At 39.4% G+C, this 26,439-nt stretch overlaps 1 protein-coding gene across 15 annotated transcripts in view; it reads left to right on the top strand.

The window, feature by feature from the left end:
- The window catches only part of LDB2 (LIM domain binding 2), a 367,729-nt gene extending 341,893 nt beyond the window's left edge, over positions 1-25,836 (top strand). For 4 of the 15 annotated variants that reach the window (XM_074541795.1, XM_074541794.1, XM_074541792.1 and 1 more), the window contains 3 exons: positions 13,765-13,888; positions 14,971-15,122; positions 24,546-25,836. In XM_074541795.1, the coding sequence (XP_074397896.1) occupies positions 13,765-13,888; positions 14,971-15,122; positions 24,546-24,776 (507 nt within the window). In that variant the 3' untranslated portion in view covers positions 24,777-25,836. Of the gene's footprint in view, positions 1-13,764; positions 13,889-14,970; positions 15,123-21,330; positions 21,474-24,510 lie in introns of all 15 variants that reach the window. The other 11 variants (XM_074541797.1, XM_005485008.4, XM_074541796.1 and 8 more) reach the window with 8 other exon arrangements.
- Positions 25,837-26,439: the final 603 nt, after the last annotated feature.

Raw genomic sequence — 26,439 nt, 5'->3', positions numbered from 1 at the left:
ATAAATGGGTTCACAAACTAGGGAGAGAAAACCAGAAACAGGGAAAGGGTTAAGAATGTTGTTTTTTCCTATTTGCTTATTAGCTCAGTTCTTGGCATAAATCTCTCTGGACACGGACAAAGAGGGAGCACAGATTTTAGTTATTTCATGTCTGGGAAGATTAGTGCAGGGAGGTCAGATTGAGGTACAGCATCATGTATTATAACACACCAGAAGGATCTGGTATCTAATTTATTAAGTGACCAGCAGATTGGACATCCTGGTTTTTCTATATGTGTAGGAACTCAGTTTGTTGCTACTGTTAGTACTTCTTTCTGTTTGTGCTGTGCTGCAGGGTGGGAAGAGGCTGGACTCTCCCCATTCAGATGCAGCTGCCATGTCCTGGCACTTTCCCTGGGGATGTGTTTCCCTGGGGCTGATTTTCCCAGCACAGACACTCAGACCACGAGCGCTCTGAGCAGGTGGTGTAAGGCAGTGCCAGCGACCCCACACAAGGTCCCCCACAATGTCCCCCACAATGTCCCCCACAATGTTCCCACAGCACTGCAAGAAGCAGCCGTTCTGGGAAGCAGAGGCCACAGTGCCATTGTGTTTTACCTCCACCTGATCATCATATCCACCCACCTAAAATTCCATCTCTGTTTTCTATATAGATCCTGACAGAACAGCTCAAGTACACTGTGTACAGTCAGAGGACAAGTATTGATTTTGCTGTACCTGAATAAAATTCTTAACAGAAAAACAAAGCTAATGTTGGTGTTTCAGTGTTCCTCTCTTTTGACTTCTGTGTGTGGGTTTCTGTTCTCACCATATAGCATTTGATCCATGCAAGGTGCACAGTCAGACCCTGATTTTTCAGATGTGCACGACCCAGGCTCTGATCTGTGCAGGCACAATTTCAGAGCCAGTAAATAATTTTGCCTATGTTTTATTGCCTGTATTTAACTGAAGTGCAAAGCAATAATTTCCTTCCCACCGACAAATCAGCGAATCAGATAGACAGCTATTACATTTTTCTGGTGTAATTATGAAGAACCATACCCTACCACACCAGCATTGCCTAAAAGTTAAAATGTGTAGTTTATTTGCGCTTCCCTGGGTCAAGGGACAACTAGCCAGATCTGAAGTGTATCCTTATTTGTTTTGAAGATGTTGCTGTGAATCAAGGTTATTAAGGCATGATTTTAATAGTAGGTATAGTATACATTAGTTCTGTTGCTAATTATATTGTCATGAAAACATTTGAAGCCTTATTAATGCACACACCATCAATACTTAAAAGCATCATTGCCTGATGGTGATAATACAGCTTCACTAGTGGATGATCTATGACTGCAAGCATTAAATACTCCCTACTTTAAAGTCATTAATCCCTACTTTCTTCGAATACATTTAATTAAAAAGTTCCATTTCCCAGTAATTGCTGTTTTTATATAACCCCAAAATGGAATTTTATTTAGGCACAAGGTCTTTTATATAAACATCCATCTGTCCACAGCATAGCAGTGCTGGGACAAGTTTTGTGGATTGGGTGAGAAGTGAAGAGATTACAGAAAACTCTGTGTCCCTGTAAGAACTGTGAACTTTTGTCCTCTGTGTAACAGCTTTGGAGCATTTTTGATTTCAGAATTTTGGTGCCAAACAAGGAACTGCAGACTCAATAGCAGAGAAAATCATGAAACAATGGGTTTATGCCTACTAGAGTTGCAATATTAGTTTATAAAAAAGCTCCTTCCTTATTCCTTTTTCTTTTCTATGTCAAGATTTGCACTGCAAAGTGTCCTCCTTTCCAGTTGAACACAGAATTAAGCAAACCTCAATTGCATGTATAAAAATACACATATGTCTATATATCTATATATCTATATATCTATATATCTATATATCTATATATCTATATATCTATATATCTATATCTATATGTATATCTATCTATCTATAGATACATATAGAGATATATCTATCTTCTCTATGCTTCAGACTGAGAGATATCACTAATAAAAAGAATATGTGTTGGTATTAATAAGGTTGGCATTCAAAAAGTATGAAATAAATGCATGGAAGTTTGTCAGCTTATTAAACATTCCATTACAAGTGGTGTTTTTACTTTCATTGCTCTAACATCTAACCACAGTTCACTGGCTAAAGGCCAAGGTAGCTTTTGCACTGGCACATTACCATGCAGTGTACTTCTGTTCTTCTCTTCCATTTATTAATGCTGCAGACTTCCTACAATTCAGGCTAAAAATAGAACTGGTTATGTGAAAAACACTGCATTTGTGCTTGAGCTGCAGTATAGAAACAAGAGGATTTTATATGGTGGGGGAAGAGATTCATGACATAGAAGAGCTAGCTGGTTATATTCTGGAAAAAGCTTTCTTTTTTCATGGTTGTAAATAAAATTAGAGTTGCTATGTACACGTTAGTCTGAAGGATGAATCACAGTTATTGTATTGCCTCAGTCTGTATGAATCTTTATGTGTATCTTTTGTATGAAAGGGAGATGATTTCTTGTACAAGGAAACCTGAAAATAGAAAAATGTATGGAAGAGAATTTGCAAAATCAAAGGTGAATGTGATGTTTTGTTTTTCAATATAGAGACTGTCTTCGTCTATGGCACGTGTTTTGAAGTAGCCAAAAAAATTATATGCAAATGAAAAACTTCAACCTCGCCACTAAATTTTTGGACTTGCATTTTGGCCAGGCATAGCTTCTCCTATTGTTCTGCTTTCAGTAACTTTTAGTCAGCATTTGCTGTCTGCAGACCACCACAAAAACATTTCCAAACTTATTTCCAAGCTGTAATACAGCTGCACACCAAAAATTGTCAGCATTCAAATGCAGTCCTTACACTCTTGATCTTTTTTATAATGCTGTGATTTGTTTTGAATCAACAGTAGTTTGAACAAGACAAACAATATCCCGGATTCTATCTGAACCTAAGGCAGCTGCCAGGGACACAGGTGAAGAGTGATAGTGGATGCATTTCATAGTCAAAATGAAAAGTGGCGAAACTGATAAGGTCTCATTGTTGCACAAACAGAAAAAGCTAACAGTTTGCATATCAGAAATATCAGGTGTTAGGATTTGAGTCAGAACTGCTGAATAGGAGCTTGTTTGCCTTTGGAGAAATAGAAAGGAAGGAAATGTCATGCAGCAACCTGACACGTGGTAGTGGTGGGAGATGGCAAACAAGGAAATATGCTTTCCCATGCTGCTTCCAACAGATACTGCTTGGGCTGGCTGGGATGGTGCATCATTAAGGAATTCTGATTATTAAATATCTGTGCTTGGCAAAGAATAAGAGAGCAATAAACTTCTCTTAAGTGCATGACAGTCTCAAAAGTCACCCTTGTTTTGTTCTTGTCTTGGTTCTGTGTAAGAAATAAAATTGGTGATCATGTTAGAAGCAGAGGCAATAATATTGAAATGAGAACAAATTGTAAGCTGTATGATTTTTGGACTATCTAGAGAAAATGAAATTAAGAAAGCTTTCAAATGCCATGTGCTTTTCACCAGGCCACTGAAACACAGTGAGATAAAGCAGTAGCTACTGTGTTTCTCTGTCAATTCATAACCTATAATTGGACTTTAAAAAGGAGGTATTAGTTCACAGGACAAGGCTTAAGTAAAAAAATTTGGTGCAAAGTGCTTAGTTCCTCCTCTTAATTACTACAGACCAGCCTTAAACCTTACCTAACAGTGGAATTCCATCCAAATCTAGTATAGACTGAAATTAATGAATCTGCTCCAATTTACATTAAAATTTAATTTTGTCCTGACAAGCTCTCTGAAATTGATACTCACTGCAATAGAGTGCAGTATAAAAGATCATATCATGCAGTCAACATGATGCACTTTGCAATGTAATTTAACACTAATGTTAAATTAAATTACAAAGATAAATTTTATGGTCTCTCTTAAAATCATTTAAGAGCTTAATTCTTATCTGAGATGTGTAAGGCACAAATCTTTCCTATTGATCACTGACTATACAGATAATTGTGAGAGAATAATCACAAAATATGATGGGCTGTCCAAGGCTTTTCTTTATGATACAGACTTGTTATTTGATGTGTTAGTCCTTTATTGCAACTAGGACCTCTGCTGAAGGAAAAGGCTCAAGTAGGTTGTCCTCATTGCAGAAAACACTGATCTGTACAGTTTGGATGAGGCCAAATTGCATAATAAAGAAGATTTAGACAATGTTAAACAAGATTTGGAAGATTCAGTTTGTAGATTTTCACAGTCCTCAGAACTAAGCCCATCAGGAGGAAGATGAGACTCATCCTAATTTTCATTAGCTGAAAATACATACAGCAGCTGGATGCAGTTTGCCCCTGCCACTGGGATTCCAGGAATATCTACTTATGTTATTAAAACCAAGTGCCCTTACTTTCATTTGTCATCAAGGGAAGGGAAAGGAGGCAGATAACCTTCACTATTCACTTTGATGTAGGAAGAACTGTTAGCCCAGCTGGTGGAAACAAAATTAAAAGTCCATAAGACTTGTGTGATGCTGTTGAAGGAAGGGATTTTCAAAACATCTCCCCATCGTACAGGAGGTGAATAGGAAAAAGAGCATTTGCTGAGAGGACATTCTTTTAATGTCTGGGTAATGACAGGAAGAGTTTAATGTTGCAAAGTTCTTGCACAGAATAAAAAAAAATTAGAAATAATAGAAATAATTTTTAAAAACTTCAAAGAGAAGCAAAACTACAAACAGTGGACCTCCTTTCTAAACCCTTTCTAAACAATGGATCTTAAATAAAAAGATTAAGCAAAATCACAAGGAAAAACCTTTCAGAGTTTGAGAGAAAAGGGTTATCAAATAGTTGCAGCAATGACTGAGAGCCCTAAAATAATTTTTTTAATGCTTAAGAGTATTCTGAAGCAGAATTCCTTCCAGCACATGCTGTAATGATGAGCATACTGACTAAAGTGATAACTAAATAAGGTGTATGTCAAAGTCATCTCCACAAATGCACTCAGCTTCCCCTTGGACAAGGAAAGGAGAGCACATCTGTCCAGTTCAACATTCATTATGTGGCATCTTGAAGGTGATTCACACCACTCATTACTTACAAACTGAAGATGTCACTAAAACTGATCATCTCCACTGTAAGAAATGCTTCGTTCAATATGATGTGATGCTAAGTAGGCCCTCAAATTTGGTTCTTTTCAGGGAAGAATGGGCTCAGCTATCTGCAGTTCAGCAGCAGCTCTGCAGGATCAGGGACATGGACAGGAATGGTTCTGGGACTGCTGAAGGCAGAGCCCTTCTGCCAGCCCGGGCACACTGCAGGGAGTGAGGAACCTGCAGTCCTTGTGGGGATGCAAGGAGGGAGGCAGGAACCTTCTCTGCTGTAAAGGAGGTTGGGTTCCCTGCTGACCAGGTGCACAGTTTTGATGGTGCCACCACAAGGAAAGGCAGAATTAATAGCCACAAGATCTAGCAAAATTTCCATAGCCACCTGAATTGCTCCAGAGTGTATGGAGGAGAGGACAGTGGTGGAAGTTGTTATCTAGCTGATGAGGAGAGGAGAGGAGAGGAGAGGAGAGGAGAGGAGAGGAGAGGAGAGGAGAGGAGAGGAGAGGAGAGGAGAGGAGAGGAGAGGAGAGGAGAGGAGAGGAGAGGAGAGGAGAGGAGAGGAGAGGAGAGGAGAGGAGAGGAGAGGAGAGGAGAGGAGAGGAGAGGAGAGGAGAGGCGAGAAAAGGAAACGGAGGGGAGGAAGAGATTAAATTGGGGTGCAACACTCTAACTGGAATTAGCTGCAGTGCTGGTGATGGCTGTGCTGTGTTAAGATCTGTTTCATATCCACTCATAGTTATTTGCCTGAAAAAAACATGTTTCTCAAGCTTAGCCTTACCTGAAATGAATGCTGCTTCTTTCCATTATCACTGTTGCTGGGAATTGAAATGGCTGCAGATACAGAACAGTGTAAAAACATGATGAGCTATGTAGCTTGGGAGCAATTGAGCAGCTGAATACTGCATTATTGAGAAATCATTCGCTACCTCTGGGTGTTAGTGAGAAACTGGAGAGTCCTAGACTGGCATTCAGGGCATAGCATAGGATGAATAAACATTGCTGAGTGCTGAGTATTTGCTAGTGAATCCAGCATGGAGCTTCAGCAGTTGTGTGTGTCATCCCACTGCTTCCTCCAGGGCTGGCAACACACACAAAAGGAACAGTGAATGCCAGGAGCCTTGTGGCACGATTGTTTCCTAAATAACCAAGTTATCAATGAAATTAATGAAACATTTTATATCGTGCAGCAGGCAAAACAGCCATATTTTCAAGTGTCAGTGTGTGAGAGCCATTTAAATATATATCAGTAGTCCTCAAGGGACTTGTAGATAGGTGCATGAAACTGTTGTTTTTATGTGCATACCTGTATATTGCCAAATTATTCCTGGCTTAGTATTTTACCTCCTATCTAGTTAAGATAGGAATCTCTTTAGAACAAGGTGCTCAGTATTTTGTAATATATATATATATATATATATATATATCTGTCATTGTACAAATACTAAGCTGTAGATGCAAATGATCACTAATATTGTAAGTGTTAAGACACAAATTCTAATCCCTAGCTTCTTAGGTGATTGCAATTACAAATGTTTCTTGACTCAGCATGGTGTCACAAAACATGGAACCTTCTCCCATGCTGAGTGATGGTTATTAAGTATATCCTAGACCCTGTAAATCTCAGGTTATGGAATTTGTCCCAGAATCTGATTTTACAATGGTATTGTGCTGCAGAAATTCATCCTGTATTTTTTAAAGTTAACACAAAATATCCATTCCATATGGTTTTGGAGATGTACTTAAAATATGAGCCAAGTTCAACCTGATGCAGTGCTGTCTTGCTGAGCCCTGAGCTAGTCTAAAGCAATTTCTTTCAGAGGTGTGATCCCATTCATGTCAATGAGATTTCAAGTCAAAGCCTAAAGAAAGTATTTTTAGTAACAGCTTTGAAACCTTTTCATTACTATCTGTTTAAATAAAAGGTCTTTAATTTAGGAGTAAATACAGTAAACATGCCTATACCATAATTCCAAGCAGTTTCCCACCTCCTGGTAGATTTCAAAACTCCTATTGTTTCCTACCTATGTAGCAAACCCAAGGACTTCAGTCTGTTTATGCACAGCCAATTTAAAAAATCTTTGGCACAGAAGGAATTGGAAATATGGAGAGAGCAGTAGTCACAGTAAACAAGCTAGGGATTACTCTGTGGTATTGGACTACTTAAGCTATTGAGGTTAAGAGCTGGCTTTTCATTCTGTCCCAAAGATCATCTAAGGTTTCGCTAAAATAAATGACCCTGTGCAGACTGGATTTTGAATATTCAGGTTAAAATAACTGGGTTTATCATTTAAGTTGAAGCAGTTACTGTATTTGCTGCTTGCTACACTAACTACTGTCAAAATTGAACATTTATTTATTCCATGTATGTCATTACATGGGGTGTACAATGAACATTTATTAGTTCCACATCTCAGCAGGAGTGCACAGTGGATCTTCAAAAAGGGAAAGCAGGCAGCAAGAATAGTAAGTTGAGTGATGGAAATATCAAAACCTCTTCTTTTGGCTTAAAGTTTACCTTGCAGGGAAGAACCATGGATATAGCTGATCCACTGAAATGCACTGATGGAAGAGACTTGTATTTGACTTGTCATACTGGGCAAGAACTTAAAACAAAACCAAAGCATTCCCCCCCTTAGAAAACAAGTATGTAAAAAAACACCTAATTTCTTTCAGTTCATAAAAACCCCAAAACATTTCTCATTTATATCTTCATGTTTTTAGTGGAAAACAAAGATGGTTTTTAAGATGAAAATGTTCTGTATTCACATGTGATCCTTAAAAAACACATGCTATTTTGAGCAGTGAATTGCAAGCCGGCCGGTGAAAGAAGCAGCAATATGTTCCTAGGAAATTTTCATTCCTCCCTCTGTTCTGCAGGGGAATGAAACTTACATTAATTCTGAAAAACAAGCATGAGCAGAGAAATTTAAAATCAGCCATAAGCTTTCTCTAACTCCAGAAATTAACTGTATTGAGGAGTGCAGCAATGCTTTCCTGTTTCAGTGCCATGCTGCTGGGGATACAGGGAACTCATAGAGGGTTTTGAAACGATTCAAGGAAGACAAACTTCCAGGTATAGCTCTTTTACAAGAAAAAACATCCCTAGTGTGTCCCCTTCCTCATTGCAGGTGTGTCAGTAACATATTGTGGACATGTGTACCTGTGGATGGGCATAAAACAGTGGATGTGGATGTGCAGAGACATTTCAGTTCTTTTCAGAAATCCTGCCCCTCTGAAGAAATGGGACCTTTCCCAGGGAAATGCCCTGGGGCCAGAATTTCTCTAGCAGCATGAACGGGAGTTGTTTTCTCTAGAGCACACAGAGGGTGTGCAGAGGGAAGACTGCATTTCAGTGTACAAATAAAATGTTGTTTTGTTTAGATTTGTTGGTTGATAACTCAGAGCCTTTGTGGAGGATAAAAAATGAGCTCTAAAAGAACACTGAACCTCTTCAAGGCTGCACATTGTATTCCAGGTATACCTTCACTGCCAACATCCTGCCTGAATATTAGCCAATGATTAATACTCCCATTCAAATGGGGGTTTTCTCACTTTTAGGAAGGGCTGTAAATCAACATGAGCTCTGAATATGTAACAGTTCCTATAATTTTAAAGTGATTAATACAGGCATTTGACCAGGAGAAGTTTCAAGCATCAAAGAGTCAAAACTACATTTCAGTAGAACTTCAAGGAACACTCTCATTGCTGCCTGGTTCCTTGCTGGCTCATTCAGAAAAACTAATGTTACATTATACATTTACATTCTTAAGTGTCATCTACATGAAAAATTTTAGCTATTTCCATTTTTTAAATTGTAGTTAGTGAAACTTTTATGTATTCAGACAAAATAGGCAGCCATAGGAAGAGAGCTGAAGAGAGTTGGACTCTCATAGGAAGAGAGTCCCACGGTCTACCAAAACTTGCTTGTTTTGGTAGACCGTGGGACTTGTTGGCCACCTGGCTTAGTGACCAGATATGTTTCCTGATTTAAAGAAGCTGCCTGGGTGATTATGTAGTGTCACCAGCTAAATACAGCAAGGCTGGAGGCTCACCGATTTCTCTTTAAAATGCAAAAAGCAGTAAAAAGCGAAGGGCTGCCGCTCCTTTGTGCGGCGGAGCGCGTTGGCTGGGGCGGCTCTGCCACCTGCAGCTCAGCGCCGGCAGCGCCGCAGCCGCCGAGCAAAAACCCTCCGGAGCAAGGGCTGCGGGAGCAGGGGAATCGCCACTGACACTGGAAATATAATGCCTGAGCTTATGGTATGCGAAAGGTAAAAGAGAGCTTTCACATCGGTGCTTCTTGCTATATTCGCTGCTTCCAGAAAGAGCATCTGTTCTCCGAATGGTATAAAACCCCAGCATTAGAACAAAAATCATAAGGATCATAAGGCTAAAACTATTCTTGGTGTGACTGGACTGATCTCAGAGCTGAATATGACCCCTTACTGATGAAGGCCAGTTTGGGCTCTGCTGATATCTGAGGTATTACAGGAAATTATGTGTGGATCCATATTCTCAGAACCCTTTAACTCTGTCTGCAGTGCCACCACTATCTCCTCATATAACTCCCTTCTTGAAAAACATTGGGTTTTGAAACCTGTAAATGCTAGTTTTCTCCTCCAAAAAAATTCATTAAAAATAAATCCAAATCTTTCAGATGTGTTTTACTAACACAAAAAATAACAAAACAAAACAAACAAACAAACAAAAAAAGACACAAAAGCAAATGTTATTATGTTCCCTATTTTCACTTCCCTCAGCCCCAAGGGTATAGCATTACCACTTTGTCAAGTTGGACCCAAGCCCTCTAGCTGATGAATTGTCCATAGGATGCATATGGAAGTCCAGGAAAGTCCCTGCCAGTGTGTGTAGTACCAAACCATGTGCACGGGTGTGCACTGGACACCCACAAATGCAGGCTGCTCATGCCAGTGATCCCTCAGAGCGAAGCACTGTGCTCATCCCTAGAGCTGGCTCCACCTCACAGCTCTGACAGTGAAACAGCCATGGCTCTGAGCAATGGTCAGACATCAACACAACAAGCTCAGATAACTCGAAACTAATTTTAATAATATTGGGTTACTAGGCATGATGTGGAGTTCTTTCAGTGGGTTTTAGTACTGCAGAGGGAACGTACATAATCTATTATGATACACATTTTTCCAGATACATTTTAAAAGCTAAAACAAACATAAGTATTTTCTTTGAACTTCAGGCTTTGTTCAACTGCACACACAATTAAGACACATTCTAGTGCCTGTGACATCCACAAGGAGCTTTGTGTCCTTCTGGGACAGCAAGAGCGATCTGGTGGATCAGATCCAGCATCATCTGGGGCATTTCAGCTGGCACTAGGCACCTGTGCACAGGCACATGGATCCCACCTCTCGTGCTGCCTAAGCGTGGAACTCAGAAATATCTCTCTTGTCAAGCATTGCCATTAAAGGTTCTGTATTCCTAGGAATGTAAAAATTATTTCTGCAATCATACATCGTCACTGCACTAAATTCTTGAAGTCTTTAGGCTATTTTCTTGGGTGACTGATTTCAAGCTGTGAAGAAACTGCTTGTAGAAGAGATTGGTTTTGTTGGCGTCCCAAATATTATTAATATAGTACTGTAGTAAAAACTTGTACATTTTGGTATTATCCAGTGCTTGAAAAAACGTTAAAATGGATGCTGTGAAAAAATCTCACAGAGGGAGACTAGATGATCTGTGGGGAATAGATAGTTTAAGCCTCAGGCTTCTATAAGCCAATGAATGCAGGAGAATAAAACATTCCATTAGCTTTGTTTTAAGAACTCACTCTGTCAACCCAGCCTGCCAGTTACCTGCTCACCATTGTTTAAAGACAGCAGGTGGTTTTGGCCAATCAAGCTTTTAAATGCATCTTGTCCCCACATTTTTAAACTGGCTCTTTTGGAAAAAAAAAAAACAAGTTACTGATTGTCAATGACAAGTTCTTTGGACTTAAGATAATTGGAGCACAATCATTTCCTCTTTCAAGGATTTGGGTTTGAGTTACTTTAGATTTCAAGTAGGTCTCAAAGGTCACCAAAAAAGACTGTGAGATTTGACATCAATCATTTATAATCCAGTTCATTTAACACTTATGCCAAATTCACATGAGGTAGATACATTTAAAACTATAGAGTTCAATGCCCCACTATTACTCAAGTATCCAAAACGGACCTTACAATTTTAGAGGAAGTAAATGGTTGTGAATTCCCCAAAAACCAGAAAAAGAATTCATGTGAGTGGGTACAGCTCCCAAGTATTCAGAAGATGAGATTTTCCCATGTCCTGGAGTAGGGCCCTCAATGCCCATATATTTTTCTCTATGCAAGTGAGATCAGTCAAGCATTTCTACACATTGGGTCTGTATTCCATTTTAATCTTGTGTGTGAAGTGAAAGAGGTTATACACAGGATTAGCAGTCAAGATATCCACAGGCAGCAGGGACAGCATAGTTCTCAATGCACATTATGGTTAGAGCACAATAGCAAACATCTTTGCCAAGATGATAAAGAAGAAACATTATCTTTGTTGCCAATAATAAATATCTAGGGAAGAGTAAGTATATAATGAATAAAGTGTCCTTAAGGAAATGTTGGAAGAACCTACATATATATTTCTATTTTTAGTCCCAGCAGCAGTAGAGCTGTGTGAGTCTAGTGCTCTGCCCAGGGTAACTAGTTTGCTCAAAATTATCACAAGTATTTTTTCCTTCTTGCTGCTGTCAGCTCATAATGAGAAAATTTAGCCAGCCCTGCCAGAAACCCAGATTTAGAGAGTCAAAACAATGGTGTCCATTACAATCACAAATCTCTTTCTTGCTCACATAGACACACACACAAAACCTGAGCAAGCACCTGCAGGTTTCAGAATAAATTGAATATCAGCTCAAAATACAACACTTTTTTCACAGCATAAACTGGATCCTACATATACTTTAGGACCTGATGATCTTAGTTTTTGTTGAATACTGAACTAGATGAAAATTCAAACCCAGAGTGCACTATGGGATAGTAGCTTTCTGTCTATTAGATTTTCTTGCAAATATTTATTTACAAAAATATGTAAAAACTATGTAAGAAAAACATCAATGAGGCAACTGCAGATTCGATTTCTGCAGTTGAAAAAAAATAATTTCTCATAGTCAAGCTCTTCATTCTCCCTGCTGCTTTATGTTATCTCTGTTTTAACTGCTGTTAATGGAAGGCTCATCAAACAGCAGTGCCAATACACAGTAATATTTAAATGTTGAATTAGACTCAGTCCTCATGGCAGTCCTCACCCTTTCAACTATTTTCCCTGCATACTTTGCATCTCCAATTGATATGAATGAGAGAAGGGTGCACGTAGGGAGAATGGAGCAAGCGTTGCTCAGCTCTGCAGCCCAGAGAGAGGAATTTGTCTCCTGTCTTATATATTTGTCAAAGAACAAAGGGAAAACATCTCCTGCTGAAGAAATCCAGGACACTCCTTCAGCAAAACTTCCTAAAATTAAGTAAATAATTCAAAACAAGATTTGGTTTAGGTTACACCTTTATTCAGTTGCCATTCCAACTTCCAATAATTTGATCAACTTGTTGCCCTACTTCTGTTGGTAAAAAAAGCCAAACCTGCCCCTGCTTCTAAATGCAGTTCTGCTTTGAAAAGTGACTAAAAATGGCATGCAGGCTCCATGCTTATTCTGTGCCAGCTACTTCCTTATCATATGTGCTCAGTTTGCAAGTAAGAAACCATTTCCTCCTATGTGCCAGCCCTGCAAATTTCAGGCAGCACCTGTAGGTCAACCTGGAGTTTTTCTCCTCGTTTAGGATGCCTAAAAACCAAGGCTCTGGCAAACAAGAGCAAGCCCTCAGTCACAGGTGTGCACTTTTGTAGCCTTCTATGGCTTTGAGTGAGGTTTAAATGACTGGAAATGATTCTGTGGGTATGAACAGGAGAGACTAGAAAGCAGCGTGGTGCTCTTTCTGCTGGATCTGCTGTGCTAACAGGAGTAGAAAGCAGTGAACAATATTTAATTATTAAGTGAAGAGGTAGAAAATATATAGGACTCAATTTTAAAAAAGAGGTTTGAAATTCCATACTTTCAGAAATCTGTATCCCGTATATTCAGCATTCAAGCAGGCAAGAAAAATAAAGTGCTTCTCTTTTTTTCTCATATGGGTCATGCATATGATAAGAGAGTGTATAGTCCTCAATATAACAAAAAAAGCCCAAAAATACCTGGATTATTTTGCATGAAACATCAAAATAAAAGATCATTTATAAGTTCTCATTGTGGTGTGCAGTAGGTCAGAAGAACATGTTTTGCTGTATGTGAATGCTAAACAATGATGGGTATTTTATTATTTATCAATCTTTGCAGCTTTGGCAATGAAGCATGAACATTTTCTGCTCTTCTGAAATCTCTGTAGCCTGGAAGACTAGAGTTGAAGTTTATCTGATATATCCATAAATTACCTAGGATAATAAATAGCAAGAAGTTTTCCCAATTCAGAGTTTTTATTTTGCAATCCAAGTGCAGATTAAACTGAACTGTATAAGGCATGCTCCATTAGCAAGAGTAAAAAAAAATCCAAAAATATAATTTCCAGCTATGTAAATACTGATCAATGGAGGCTTTGCTTGGATGAAATTGTTCTATTCTGTTTTTTTCTTCTAGTTGTGTGTTATACTGGAGCCAATGCAGGAACTGATGTCAAGACATAAAACTTACAATCTAAGTCCTCGAGACTGCTTGAAGACTTGCTTATTTCAAAAATGGCAGAGAATGGTGGCCCCACCAGGTATGTTTCACTTCCAAAATTCTACTTATTTTATAGTAAAATCAATAGAGAAGCAATGGGAAAGCTTACTTATAAAGGAAAATAATAAAAATTAACAATGTTCCCAAAGCAAGCCTGAAAATTATTCTGATATTTTATGATTTCAGTCTGGCACAACTGATTTATAGATGTGCACACTGAGATGGCTTCACTATGACTAGGATATAATTTACTACAAAAATATGTGTAGATGGAATGCAAAATGCCTACTGGCTCCATTAGAATTCATTGTTTGTGTAATCCTGCTTCCTGCTGTGACTCTGAAATTACAGCTACAATTCATAATTAATTATCTTTGAGACTAATATTAAGTTATTTACAGGCCTAGACCTAATCTCATTCCTCTTACACTTCAAAATAATAATTCTCTCTTTTTTCAGATTATAAAGATTTTTATATCTTAGAGTGTTCACATGGGTGCCCAGGCCAAATTTTGAGAAGAACAATTGTCCCTCTGTGCTTTGCCAGTTTAAGCAAAGCTGCGTGATTGTCCTGATTCAGTCTGAGGTTTGCAGGCTTGCAGGGCAATGCCATTTGGCACATTCATGGGTTCTCCTGGGAGCAGCAGTTTTAAAGTGAAGCCCACACAGATGTAGAAGGAGCTCAGAGGGTGGGTGGCTGCTTGTTGCTTGCTGCATGGATGGCAGCAGTAGGGTAGAGCTGGAGGCTGTACCCTCCATCACAGCAGGACCTGCCTTTTCATTTAGCAGTTTCTTGCTGTGTGACCTTCAGCAAGTCCCACAGTAACTCTGACCATCATGATCATTGTCATGATACTCCCATCAGTAAGTGAATACCTGTATTGACAATGCAGGGAAAATAAGCTTTGTTAATCCATCAGAAAAAACTGAAAGCAGATTCCATTGGTTTGAGTACTAATATCATTCTATAGTTTGTATGTTAAATCTAACACAACTGCTGCTATTAAACTTAGCAATTCAAAACTAATTGAAAAAGTATTTCAGTACCACTTCTTACGGATCATTTTAGTTCTTGCTTAACAGTATCTGCCATTTGCTTTCCTTCTTATCATTTTATTGCAGCAGAACCCACAAGACAACCAACAACCAAACGGAGGAAAAGGAAAAACTCTACCAGCAGCACTTCCAACAGCAGTGCTGGGAACAACGCAAACAGTACCAACAGCAAGAAAAAGTCAGCTGCTGCAAACCTGAGTCTATCAAGTCAGGTACCTGTAAGTCTCACTTTCCTTTTAGGCCTGAATCACTTATGGTGCTTTAATTCTTTCCATACATTGTAAAGAAGGTGCATTCTTGAGCCAAACTATCACATGCAAAAGGCAATCTTGCATAGAGTGCTGTGGAAGTGGGGAATTAGTGGAGAGGGGGGAAGAAGCTGTTCTGCAGTGCAGCTTTAATGCACGCAAACAGAAGTGTCCTGAGGATCAGATGTGATTTTTTAAAGGCCTGGGCCAGTTCCCCTCTTTGTCAGGGGGAGTCCCTTCAGTAGTGGTGGGACTCAGAATAGGCCTCGTGTTTTTAGACATAGCATGAACTTTGCAGACTTCACCTACCAGGTGCCAAGCAAGGATGTGTCCCAGTGGTGCAGCAGAGCTGCACCTGAGGAAGCTGCTGGTCTGTCTGTGTTAGTACCTTACCTCTAATTGGTGCCAGGTTCAGATGCTGAACAGGAACAGGTTATGATTTAACTTCTCTGCAGATTTTATCTCTTTGTCCAATCACTCCACTTGCAGAGTAGATACCCTGGAATGTGGTACTCAGCTTATCCACCCTACTAGCTGTAACTCTTGACATCCTGATTGTATAGGGAGACACCAAGTCATTTCCAGAGTAACACCTGTATCAGCTCTTCAATAATGTCACATTTACTGCCTTAGTCACGATAAAGGGGTATTCAGACCCCAAATTGTGACAAAGTGTGCTTTAGTCAATAAGGAGATAGCTTATGCATTAAAGGCTTGGGAAATTAATTTGATATTATAGGAACCATAAAGTCATATCCTGGGAATAATATGCAGGTGTTTTTATTTGATTTCTGATCAGCAAATAGGAAGGGGTAGGTCTCCTCTGAAACTTGACAAAGAATATAGGAATTTTGCTAGCACAAAGCAGACACTTCCTAGGAAGCTTGAATATCCAGATTTAAAAAAGAGGAGTAGACTAACACCAGTGAAATGAAATGAAGATTTTTGTTTAGCAACTGATTTAGCAATCCACTAGTTTACAGCTTTGGGCTTCAGTACATTAAACTCATATTTCCTCCTTGTCATATTAAAATTGGCTCACATCCCCAGAGTCAGATTCTTTCCCTAATATAGGCATCTCTGTGTTTTTCTGGCAGCACAGAGCAGTCAGAAGGCTGACTACCTGATCTCCTGGTGGCAGGCACCACTCTGCCCCACTGATGGTATCTGCCAGGAAAACCTTTGGATCAATATTCAACCATATTTAAGGAAAAACTGCAATGAATTGCGAAACCAAGCAAAAAGCTAGTTCCCTGCTGTCTCCAACTTTAAAGACAGTAGACATTTTCCGTCAGCTAAACCCTGCTCAGAGTTCAGCAGGACCAGAATCTGACCCCCTGGCTCTCTTCAGCCTGCTCCTCCCCAGAGAGAGGATTTTGTGGCATTCAGTGGTAGCTGTGTGTACTTGAATGTTTGAATGTGGTTGAGCCCTCTGATAGTTTTACCTGTCACTCCCACTGATAGTGAAAGTGACTTCAGGTGCTGAAGGCTGCTCCTGACACATGAAGCAGTCAAGGCTGCTCTTGTGATGGAGATGATAGTTGAGCATCTGAGACATATTGGTGAAGTTTATTATGGTATGAGGGACGGATTTTTTACCCTTCTTTTGCTTTCAGGATGTTGCATACTCAATAGTTTTCAATATTCTTTGCTTTCTGTACCAGAGTAGCAAAATGGTCCAAACTCTTTTGTATGGAGGATCAGGTTCCATTTTTAGGACACTTTTCCTTTCCATCTGCAAAGGGGAAAATGCTTAGCTGTTCAATTTGACATACTAACAGCTCTTCCCATCTTCGCCACAGCAAAGATAGCAAACCAGATGGAATTGATGGTTTGGCCACCCTGTAGAGTAGACAACTCAAAATAATTTTAGCAGGAGGATATTTTGGTGTAAAACTATTCAACGCTTTTCAGTTTAATAAAGAGATGTTATCCCACGCTTCTTCAAAATTATGCATTCTTTGAAGTGGACCTTGTTGCCATTGCTTTCTGAAGATAGCTGCAGGTAGCAGCAACTTGCTTTCTGTTTCTTTCCCATAACTGTACCTTAAAGTGTATCATTTGGAAGTTAATCTTTGGTTTCCCTTACATGCAATAGAAGAAAAGAGATCCTTGAACACAATTTGGCAGTTTTCAATTCACTGAAATATTCATTTGGCTGTACAGCTTTCTGTGAATGGGACTTTCCTGCTCAGTAGAAAAAAAAAACCACCCTACTGAAATCATTCACTTGCAGTGTAAAAAGCATTTGCCCTCTCTTTATTAGAGAAGAGGAATGAAATCACTGCATCTTCTATCCAGATGACTCAAATAATCAGAGCTAGTTTCAGTTCCATTTTTCTCATCCTCCTCTCTGGAGAGGCCCACAATGAGCCCATATCTATATTAACCCTGGATTAATATGAAGTCCTGTATTCCACCTTTCTCTTTTTCTCCAATGATTTCTTTCCTGCCAGCAAAGTCAGTCTCTCCATCATAATCACATCTAATTTCCTGTCTCTTTTATGCTTCTGTGTTGTTTTAATTTTGATATTAAATTAATCCTGATTAAAGAGTGTTTTCTTAGCCTCTATTCTATGTGATGTTCTTGGTTTAGGACATTAGTAATTATTCCATTTTGCTCCTACATTAATGCTGCATGCAGTCACATGCAAAGATGTGAACTTACCACACACCTCATCCCCATTTCTCACTCACACCATTAACTTCTGTTTCTTTAATGAGGTCTTCATGCCTAGAGAGGCAAATGTCCCATGTTCAGGATAGTGTCCAGATAACAGAAGCACCATCAGCTATGGAAAATCTTGAAGCTCCAGAGTTTTGTCATTTTCCCCACAGCCCCTTCCAGCTCTTTAAATAAATACATTGGGAAACCCTTGATTAATGAGGGAATGTTACTTGCCAGATAGACATTCTTCTACTAGTAGAAGGAAAAGCTTGTGCCATTTCCTCCACCTGCATTATTTTCTGATCAGTTGTCCAGGAAAGGACAGTGCAGACAATACAGAGCCAAGCTCAGAAAGTTAAATTATGTGATTGTGTTTCCATGCATGGGTCAGGTTGGCACTGCATCCTGAAGTTGTGGAAGCCTAATCAATCAGTATGATTTGTGCTTCTTGCGTTGCCCTAAATTTATTAGCATTTCCACAGTGCTGACACATTCTGATACATCTCCAATGACAATCCATAGCAGCATCTGAAGGGTGTCTGCTAGTGGGCGGGCATCTTCCCTTTCATCAGGAATTTGAAAATGTTCACTCTCAGTCCATTCTCTTATCTCTAACTATTGTTTATGCTTTCTCAACTGTGGTAAATAAAATACAAATTTTTGTCCTTTTGACAGTCACTTGCACTCTATTGTATCAAATTTCTCTTATGATGGTGGGATGAACAGTGGTTTCTGTGATTCTGTTCATTCTCAGGCTACTGATTGCAGACCTTCAGGATCCCTTCAGGATCTCTTGTCAACATGACTCTTCTGGCCCAAGTCCCTTGTTTAATACCTTTGCTATGTACTACATATTTCCTACATTCTCAATACAAATGCAGTTAGCCAGGATGCCATACAACTCATTCTTACCTTGGCCCATTGCTTGTCCAGTGATGCTTTTGACCCAAATCCTGTAGGTGCTGAGGTAACACAGTGTAGTGTGGTGGAAGTAGAGCTAAGTGCTGCTAAAGTCAGCACAAATACAAAAATGTTTTTCTCACCAGAAGTTTCCTGTTCTCAGGCTCTCCTGGGTGCAGGCTCAGTACTGCCAGTGCTCCCCATAGGTGCATTGCCTGATTTTAGTGCATAAAGGGGACAGACAGGACAGGGACCCAGAACCTGTAGTTTGCTAAGCTGCCTTAGTCTCAGCAGACACCAGTAACTTAAACTTGGATCTGTTCGTATTCTCATTCACATCTGATCTTTGGAAGGCTCATTAGGCAGAAATTGGAGTTACCAATTCCCTCTAGACAAAGAGCAAAGATGGGCAAGATTCTGCAAGGTTCATAGAAAACTTGTCTTTCTGATGTTGGCCTTCCTATCGTTTTAAAGAAATTAGTTACCTAATTTGGGTATGTCATTGCCTTACCACTTACACAGTACTAATAATTTCCTCTAGTATTTGAAGCTGGGTGCAATATTTTCCCAAACCTTGCTCGGATTTCAAGCCTTCTCACTGACTAAAATTGTATTCCTTAGAATTTTTAATGTTGTTCTGTTTCAAATACAACTTTCCTGAAAGCCCAAACCCTTGTATTGTAGAGCAGTGATTTGTATACTGTGATCTGTGGGTTACAGTTAAGAGCAAGGTCATCAGAAGGGGTCCATCCAGCTATTTTCACTTAAATATCACTCTCTGTTAAGTTTAATTTTAAAAGGGAACATTGATCCATTTTCATATTTCATATTTCAAACTTGATATCAATCCACAACTCTCACAAACTCTAAGAACCATTGCTCTATGCTGCTCCCAGTCACGACCACAGAAATTAATAGGTGGATTTTGCTTTCATTTACTAATGAAGATCCCACTGAGTGCAGTGCTGTAACCATAAACCCAGTGAAATATCATGTGTTGGAAAGAATAAAGCATCACTACATGGCACTGAGTAAATGAAACATTCTTTGTTACATCCAGAGTCTAAAGCAGAACCTCCTTGCACTCTTTAAGCGAGTTACATACTTTAATAATCTCTCTTTCTCTTTGTAGCTCTCTGTAAGCTCAGAAACCAAATCCACAAATAAACCTGCTAATGTGGAAGGGAGCAATGCAGTCTCTTATGTGTTTGAGAAACAGGGTAGGTTTAGGAGGTTTGTAATGGATGTTGTAGAACCAGAGCTCCAGTGCCAGGGCCAGAGATTAGTGTCAGAAATTATCTCATGTCTCAAAACCATGCAAATCAGTCTAAAATTTAGTAGTAAAGAGATGAGAGAGAATAACTTTGTTTTCAGTTTTTGTGCTTTAGGAAAAACATTCCAAACAAGAACAGAATGTCAAGTTAACAGTGAGAATTATGATGAGATGTGAAAGATTTTTCTCTAGAAAGTGTTTACTCTGAAACCTAATTAAAAAGTCAGTTCTGTTTCTAAATATCATTTCAATACCAGTCAGTCTGATGTTTTTCTCATTGAAGCAGTGACCATTAGGCTGTGGGCAGCAGTGGGGCTCTCAGTCATTAATAATTTTTGTGCCAGGAAGCTAAAAAGTCAATTATTAAAATAATTACCATTAACACAATTCCATAAGAAGGAAAGCAGGAGGAGGAACCCTTCTTCCTTTGACTTAGCACTTAGAGGTGCTCCAGCTGCTAAAACTAGTGCAACTTTCAGTCCTTGGAGGATGAGATGTGCTTGAATGATACACTTTAGAGTGTCAGGCATTTTTAATTACCTTAGGCTTGTGAAGCGCTGTTTGTCTTCTTCTGGGGGCTGTGACAGCAGAGCTACAAACTGACCACTGTAACAGAACTACAAACTGACCACTGTAACAGAGCTACAGTCTGACCACTGTAACAGAGCTACAAACTGACCACTGCAACACACTGAGCAAGGCTACACATTAACAGCAGCAAAGATGGAAGGCTCGGGATGGGGAATTTTACATGGCCCAACAGATATTTTTACCTCCAAACTTCACCAGGACATTGTTTAGACATAGGATGACCCCAAGTTAAAAAGTTTAGTCACTTAACTGGGCAGGGCAGAGCTAAAATTTTGAGGCTTGGTATAAAAAGTAAAGATAAAACCTAGAAACGACCAGTCTGTTAAATAGAAGTGCTTGCATTTGAGTGTTGTGTGAAGTGATCTCTGTTTATATAGTTTATATGCATCAATTTAAGCTTGGATGGCAACTAGGGTTATTACAGGATGAAAGGTATGATATACATGAAAGCTGCTTTTGTGGTTATATTATAAAATACTACATTTCTATCACATAATGTAAAACAACCACTGCTTTATTTACAGTGCTTCACTACAGCCATATTTTACTATCATGAGACATTCCTTGACCAAAAATGTTGTTTCTAATCTCAGAGTAAATTAATAAGATTGAGTGACTTCAGTCTAAATCTTTTTTAAACTAATTTAGTCAAATATGTGCTACCATAACTAGGCCATAGCAGTGTGTGCTGCCATGCAAGAGACTAGGGTTTAATTCTTGGATTCTGCTTCTCACTCCATGAGCAGGAGCTAGGAGCACTCCAGAGCTGCAGCCTCAACCCTGGGAGGGATGGAGCCTTGTGTCATTCAACAGCAGTGACCCCCACTGGCCAATTTAAGGAGAAGCATTGAGGGGCTCTAAAAGGAGTCACTTCCAGTCCTCCTCAGAGGTTGGTGGTCATTGCACGGGATCTAGTGAGTGGAGGTTCAATGGGGTGCACTTGGTGGGGTCTTCAGCTTTCAGTCTGAGGAGCAGAATCCTCTGGGGAGGAAAGAGCATGTGCGCTTCCTGAGACACTATTTTTGCCTGATGTAACTGTAAGTGGCAAGATTGTCAAGAATTTTTTTCCAGATGTCCTGTAAGGAATGCTGTGATATCTGTCTTTTAAATAGAGTGAGGGGAAAACCCCACTAACCTCAATATAATTGTAGCTCAATTCCCAGAGAGAGAGAGAGAGGGACTCGATAGCACAGAGGGAAATACAAGTGCAAACTGTTCTCTCAGTGGGAGTCATTATATGAAAGGAATAATATTTAAAATGAACCTGAGAAATCAGAGGTGGAAATACTCACAAGGTCATTGGACATCTCCCCACTGATGCACAAATGTTACCTTCCACAGATTGAGATTTTTTCCCAGCCTAGTGTTGGGGGACCTGAGCACTAAAACTAGCACTGTGCCCATGGGATGGTGAATCCTCAGCCTGCCATTAACAGGAACAGGAATATTGTCTTAGGAGTGGGGATTACACTTTTGTTTACTTAATGCCATTTTAGTACCCTAGTCTACATCTCCTCAGATTGGCCTAGAGTGATTGTCTTCCTTTCAGCACTTGCAGCTGTTGAGCACATTTCCCCCTGCCATCATTGGGTGGATGTAACACATATTTAACTCTCTCACTGCCTCCTCAGCCAGCTGCTGCAGCCCCACAGTGACTCTGGACGTGCTTGTCTGAGTCCCATCCCAGGTGCTGACCTTTTGCTGGTCTGGCAACCGAGAGAGCTTCAGGCCTGTCTGTGACCATGTTCACAGGGGTCCCAGGATGAGGGACGAGATGAGGATCTGACTCCATGTTTCAGAAGGCTTGATTTATTATTTTTTTATATATATTATATTAAAACTATACTAAAAGAATAGAAGAAAGGATTTCATCAGAAGGCTAGCTAAGAATAGAAAAGAAAGAATGATAATAAAAGCTTGTGTCTCGGACAGAGAGTCTGAGCCAGCTGGCTGTGATTGGCCATTAATTAGAAACAACCACATGAGACCAATCACAGATGCACCTGCTGCATTCCACAGCAGCAGATAACCATTGTTTACATTTCGCTCCTGAGGCCTCCCAGCTTCTCAGGAGAAAAAATCCTAAGGAAAGGATTTTTCAGAAAATTTCATGGCTACACCTGTCCTTGAGAATGCTGAAGTCAAAGGAGCTGTTGCCACCTCCATGTGTGAGCCTGTGTTTCAGCCCCTGTGGTCCTTTTGCCTGCCCTGTAACCCTGCACACTCACACCCAGCTCGCTGTCCTCTGCCAGGTCTCCTTGGTCATTACTGCTCTCGCCACGCATTAGGTCGGGTCCAGCAGGGCACACTGCACATTGCCTGTTGTTTAGAGGGATGGGATGAATTAGAATAAACTTTTGCTTATGAATGCCTTTGTCTTTTTAAACTTCTATGTCACAAAGCTGTGGGTGAGGTATTTTTAACCAAATATTTTATGAATATATGGAGTAACAAAACAGACAAAGTGGACAGGAAATAATGTAACAATTTTCATATATTCATTTTTTTTTTTACATAGCACAGGCTGAAAATGTGATACAAACATTCTTTTGTAACATGCCAGCCTTTGGTGAGGGATATCAAGAAATAGTGTAAACACTTGCAGGCAATAATTTGTATTGTTTTGTGGTGAAGGAAGTAGATATCTGATTAAAAAGAAACCTTATTAAATGCAAACATTTGTCTTCTGTTTGCTATTAACATTCATAAGGAGGAACAGATCCTTTAAAAAGTGAATCCATTGTTCACCAGAATTCTTGGAAGGGCTTGTTAAATCAGCAGGAACAAAGCTATACATCTGGAATTACTGCACTTCTACCAAGCACTACCTGATGCCCTGACACCTGAGCTGCATGAAAAGATGCATCCCACATATTTCTTTAGCTGTTAGCACAGCAGCTTGATTCTCCCTTGAACAGAGAGAACAAGAGAGCTCTCTGGCTTTGCACCTTTGCTTTCCAATCTCAAGTTTGCACCTTTCTATCCCATGCTGCTTAGGTTTTTTTGCAGCAAATCTGTGATGCACTGGAGTACAGTAGGCGGTTTACTTGTTTTCATGGAAGGACAATTTGTACTTAAAGCAGTGATTAGATGAATTCTTTCTTTCTTGCATGCTTTAGTTTCTGATGAGTACTAGCTTCATCAGTGTAATTATAATTAGCACTCTTCATCTTGCTTTTACGGTACCAGCTGGACAGATTGGTCCTCTTACTGCACAGATTGGCGGCAGGGTTGCCTACATGGAGTTAGGTGACAGGCACCATGAAATAACAGATGGTAAATTCAGGGCTTGTTGGCAATCAGCAGGTTTTTGCTAATGACTTAATTAGCTATGCAAATTGTCAAATCAGTGTGAACATTGTTTTTATCGAAAACTTTACCTAAATTAATTACCATAATTAAGTAGCAGAATGTCAAGTATATTGGATGCGTAAAAGGGCTTGGCTGGCTATGGATAAGAGAGTTACCATCTTTATTAGAGTGCTGTGCTCCACGTTTGAGAAGTCTGAGGATAAGAAATGTGGTTTCTTTTAAACTACTTTCAAAATACGCATATCACCAAGTTCCTACTGAGATACACCCTGGTGTCTTTCCAAAGAAAATGGCTCAGGAAGGATTTACTGGATAAAGGCTAAATATTTTAAGGAGAAGCTTAAAGGCAGTTTCACAGCCTGTTTGTTTGCTAAAATCAGGTATACTTTTCAGCCTACCTGCTTTTCAGTTCTGGGGTGTCTGAGATCCAGAGCCATGAGCATGCAGCTATAGAGATGTGTTATAATTTTTAATTTAATTAGAAATATAGTGTAAGCCTCTCTCCTTGTTCCTACTAAATGGGAACTTTTAACTCTGTTGTTCAAATGTCACAAAGTGAAAGAGATGCGAATTCTCTAACATAATTTTTTTAAGTTGATCTTTTCTCTCTCAAGGTTTCCATATAACAAATATTGGGTGCTGTTCACAGGATGTGATGGTGGTAGGAGAACCAACTCTGATGGGAGGCGAATTCGGGGATGAAGACGAAAGGCTTATCACTAGATTAGAGAATACACAGTATGATGCAGCAAATGGCATGGATGATGAAGAAGATTTCAACAATTCACCTGCACTGGGAAATAACAGCCCATGGAACAGCAAACCTGCTGCTAACCAGGAGACTAAATCTGAAAACCCCACACCACAAGCTTCCCAATAGGTCACTCTGCAGCAGTGCCCACTGCAATGTACCCCAGTGGGTTATTAATTACTGTTTCACAGCATTCTTCAAAATAAAATTTAAAAGAAACACCTTTCAAATGATACAGTATCTATTTCTAAACTAAAGCTATCCAACTCTTTTCGTTAGGGAAAACTCTTGTATAAGCTTCCATATACATTCCTTGGAAGTATTGTCATACAACTAGATACTGGCACTGACCTCAATTAAAATAATTGAAAATTAAACAGCATCTCATGGCAAATTTCTGACAGTGCATTTTATTGGAAGGGGTTGTTTTTTTCCTCATCAAACAATGGCCATATTTTAACAAGTCATCAGTGCTCAGGATCTCATTAACATAACTATGTAAAACTTTTTACAATTGTAATATATTTTCTGCTTTTCAACTTGCACCTGAAATTTCTTGTTTCAGAAAAAGATCAGCTTTTAAGGAAAAGTAAAATAACTTTTGTTCATTCTTTAACTTTTCTTTCATCAGTTAATCATTTAAAGGATCCAGCATTTTTAATTTACATTTAGCTGATGCCAGTAGATATTCTATCCATCATTTAATAAAAAATACTGAAACAAGAAATGTCTTTTTTTCATCAAAGACATGAGAAATATTTTTATGTGGAAAAAGACACCCAGTCCTATGAGAGTTTATGCTTTGTAAAATTGCTGTCGATCCAGATATTTTAAAGCCATGTAATCCATTAACTTTGTGGGCAGCTTAATAAATCTAAAACTTTTGTGTTTTTATTATTGTATCTGAGTTGGCTTTGTTGTTATTTCTTTTCATAGTATATTTCTTGTATAATATTTTTGTAAAGCCCTCATTTTCTTTGTTTTACTTTTTCATTTTGTTTTGTTTTTTATTCTGGTGTATTTATGTGAAACTTTATAAAAGAAACTAATTTTTTTTCATTTACATATTAATATGTTCAACTCATCATGTAAAGACACAGTGAGTCAGTGTGTTATATAATACAACTGTATTTTATGTATGCTTTGCCAATAAGTGTGCCAATAAACTGTGTTAACAAATGTGCTCTTATACAGCATTTACAGTTCCTTGTATGCACAACACCACACCCATGTTAAGGATCATGCACCAGGGGTTTCTGGAATTAGTGTTTCACTGAATTGCAGTCTTTTTCCAGCTAAAGGGAAAGCCTGTGGGTAGATGTGAATCACTTGCAGCTCAATTTGGTTTGATACTCTTTTCCTAACAAGGATGTGCAGCACCACAGGTGAGTTACAGCACTGAGAGCCAAGTGTGAGGGACTGCAGGGCATCCAGCCAGAGAAGCTCCATCCTCAACTTTGCATCCCTTGCCTTCCAGGGCCAGGGCTTATCAGAGCAGGGATTTCCACTTTGCTGAATACTGTCTGATAGTTTTATGATGAGAGGATTTTAAAAATCCTCCTTTCTTTGCTTTGCTATCATATCAATTGTTCACAGGCACCAGTGAAACCCCTGGAGCTGTGCAGGTGCCCTGAGCGCAGCCCAGCCTGCAAAGCCCTGGGCTGAGCTGCAGGACTGAGGTGCACATAGCCAGGCACCCTGCAAGGTGCCCTGAGAGTGGCAAACACAGGAAGAAATGTCAGCACAGAGATGCTGAATCCACACAATCCTGCCTTTTGTGCAGGGGAGTGGT

The sequence above is a fragment of the Zonotrichia albicollis genome, chromosome 5, assembly GCF_047830755.1.
Source record: "Zonotrichia albicollis isolate bZonAlb1 chromosome 5, bZonAlb1.hap1, whole genome shotgun sequence".
In the NCBI taxonomy this organism is placed as follows: Eukaryota; Metazoa; Chordata; class Aves; order Passeriformes; family Passerellidae; genus Zonotrichia; species Zonotrichia albicollis.
This window is presented reverse-complemented; position numbering and strand designations above follow the sequence as displayed.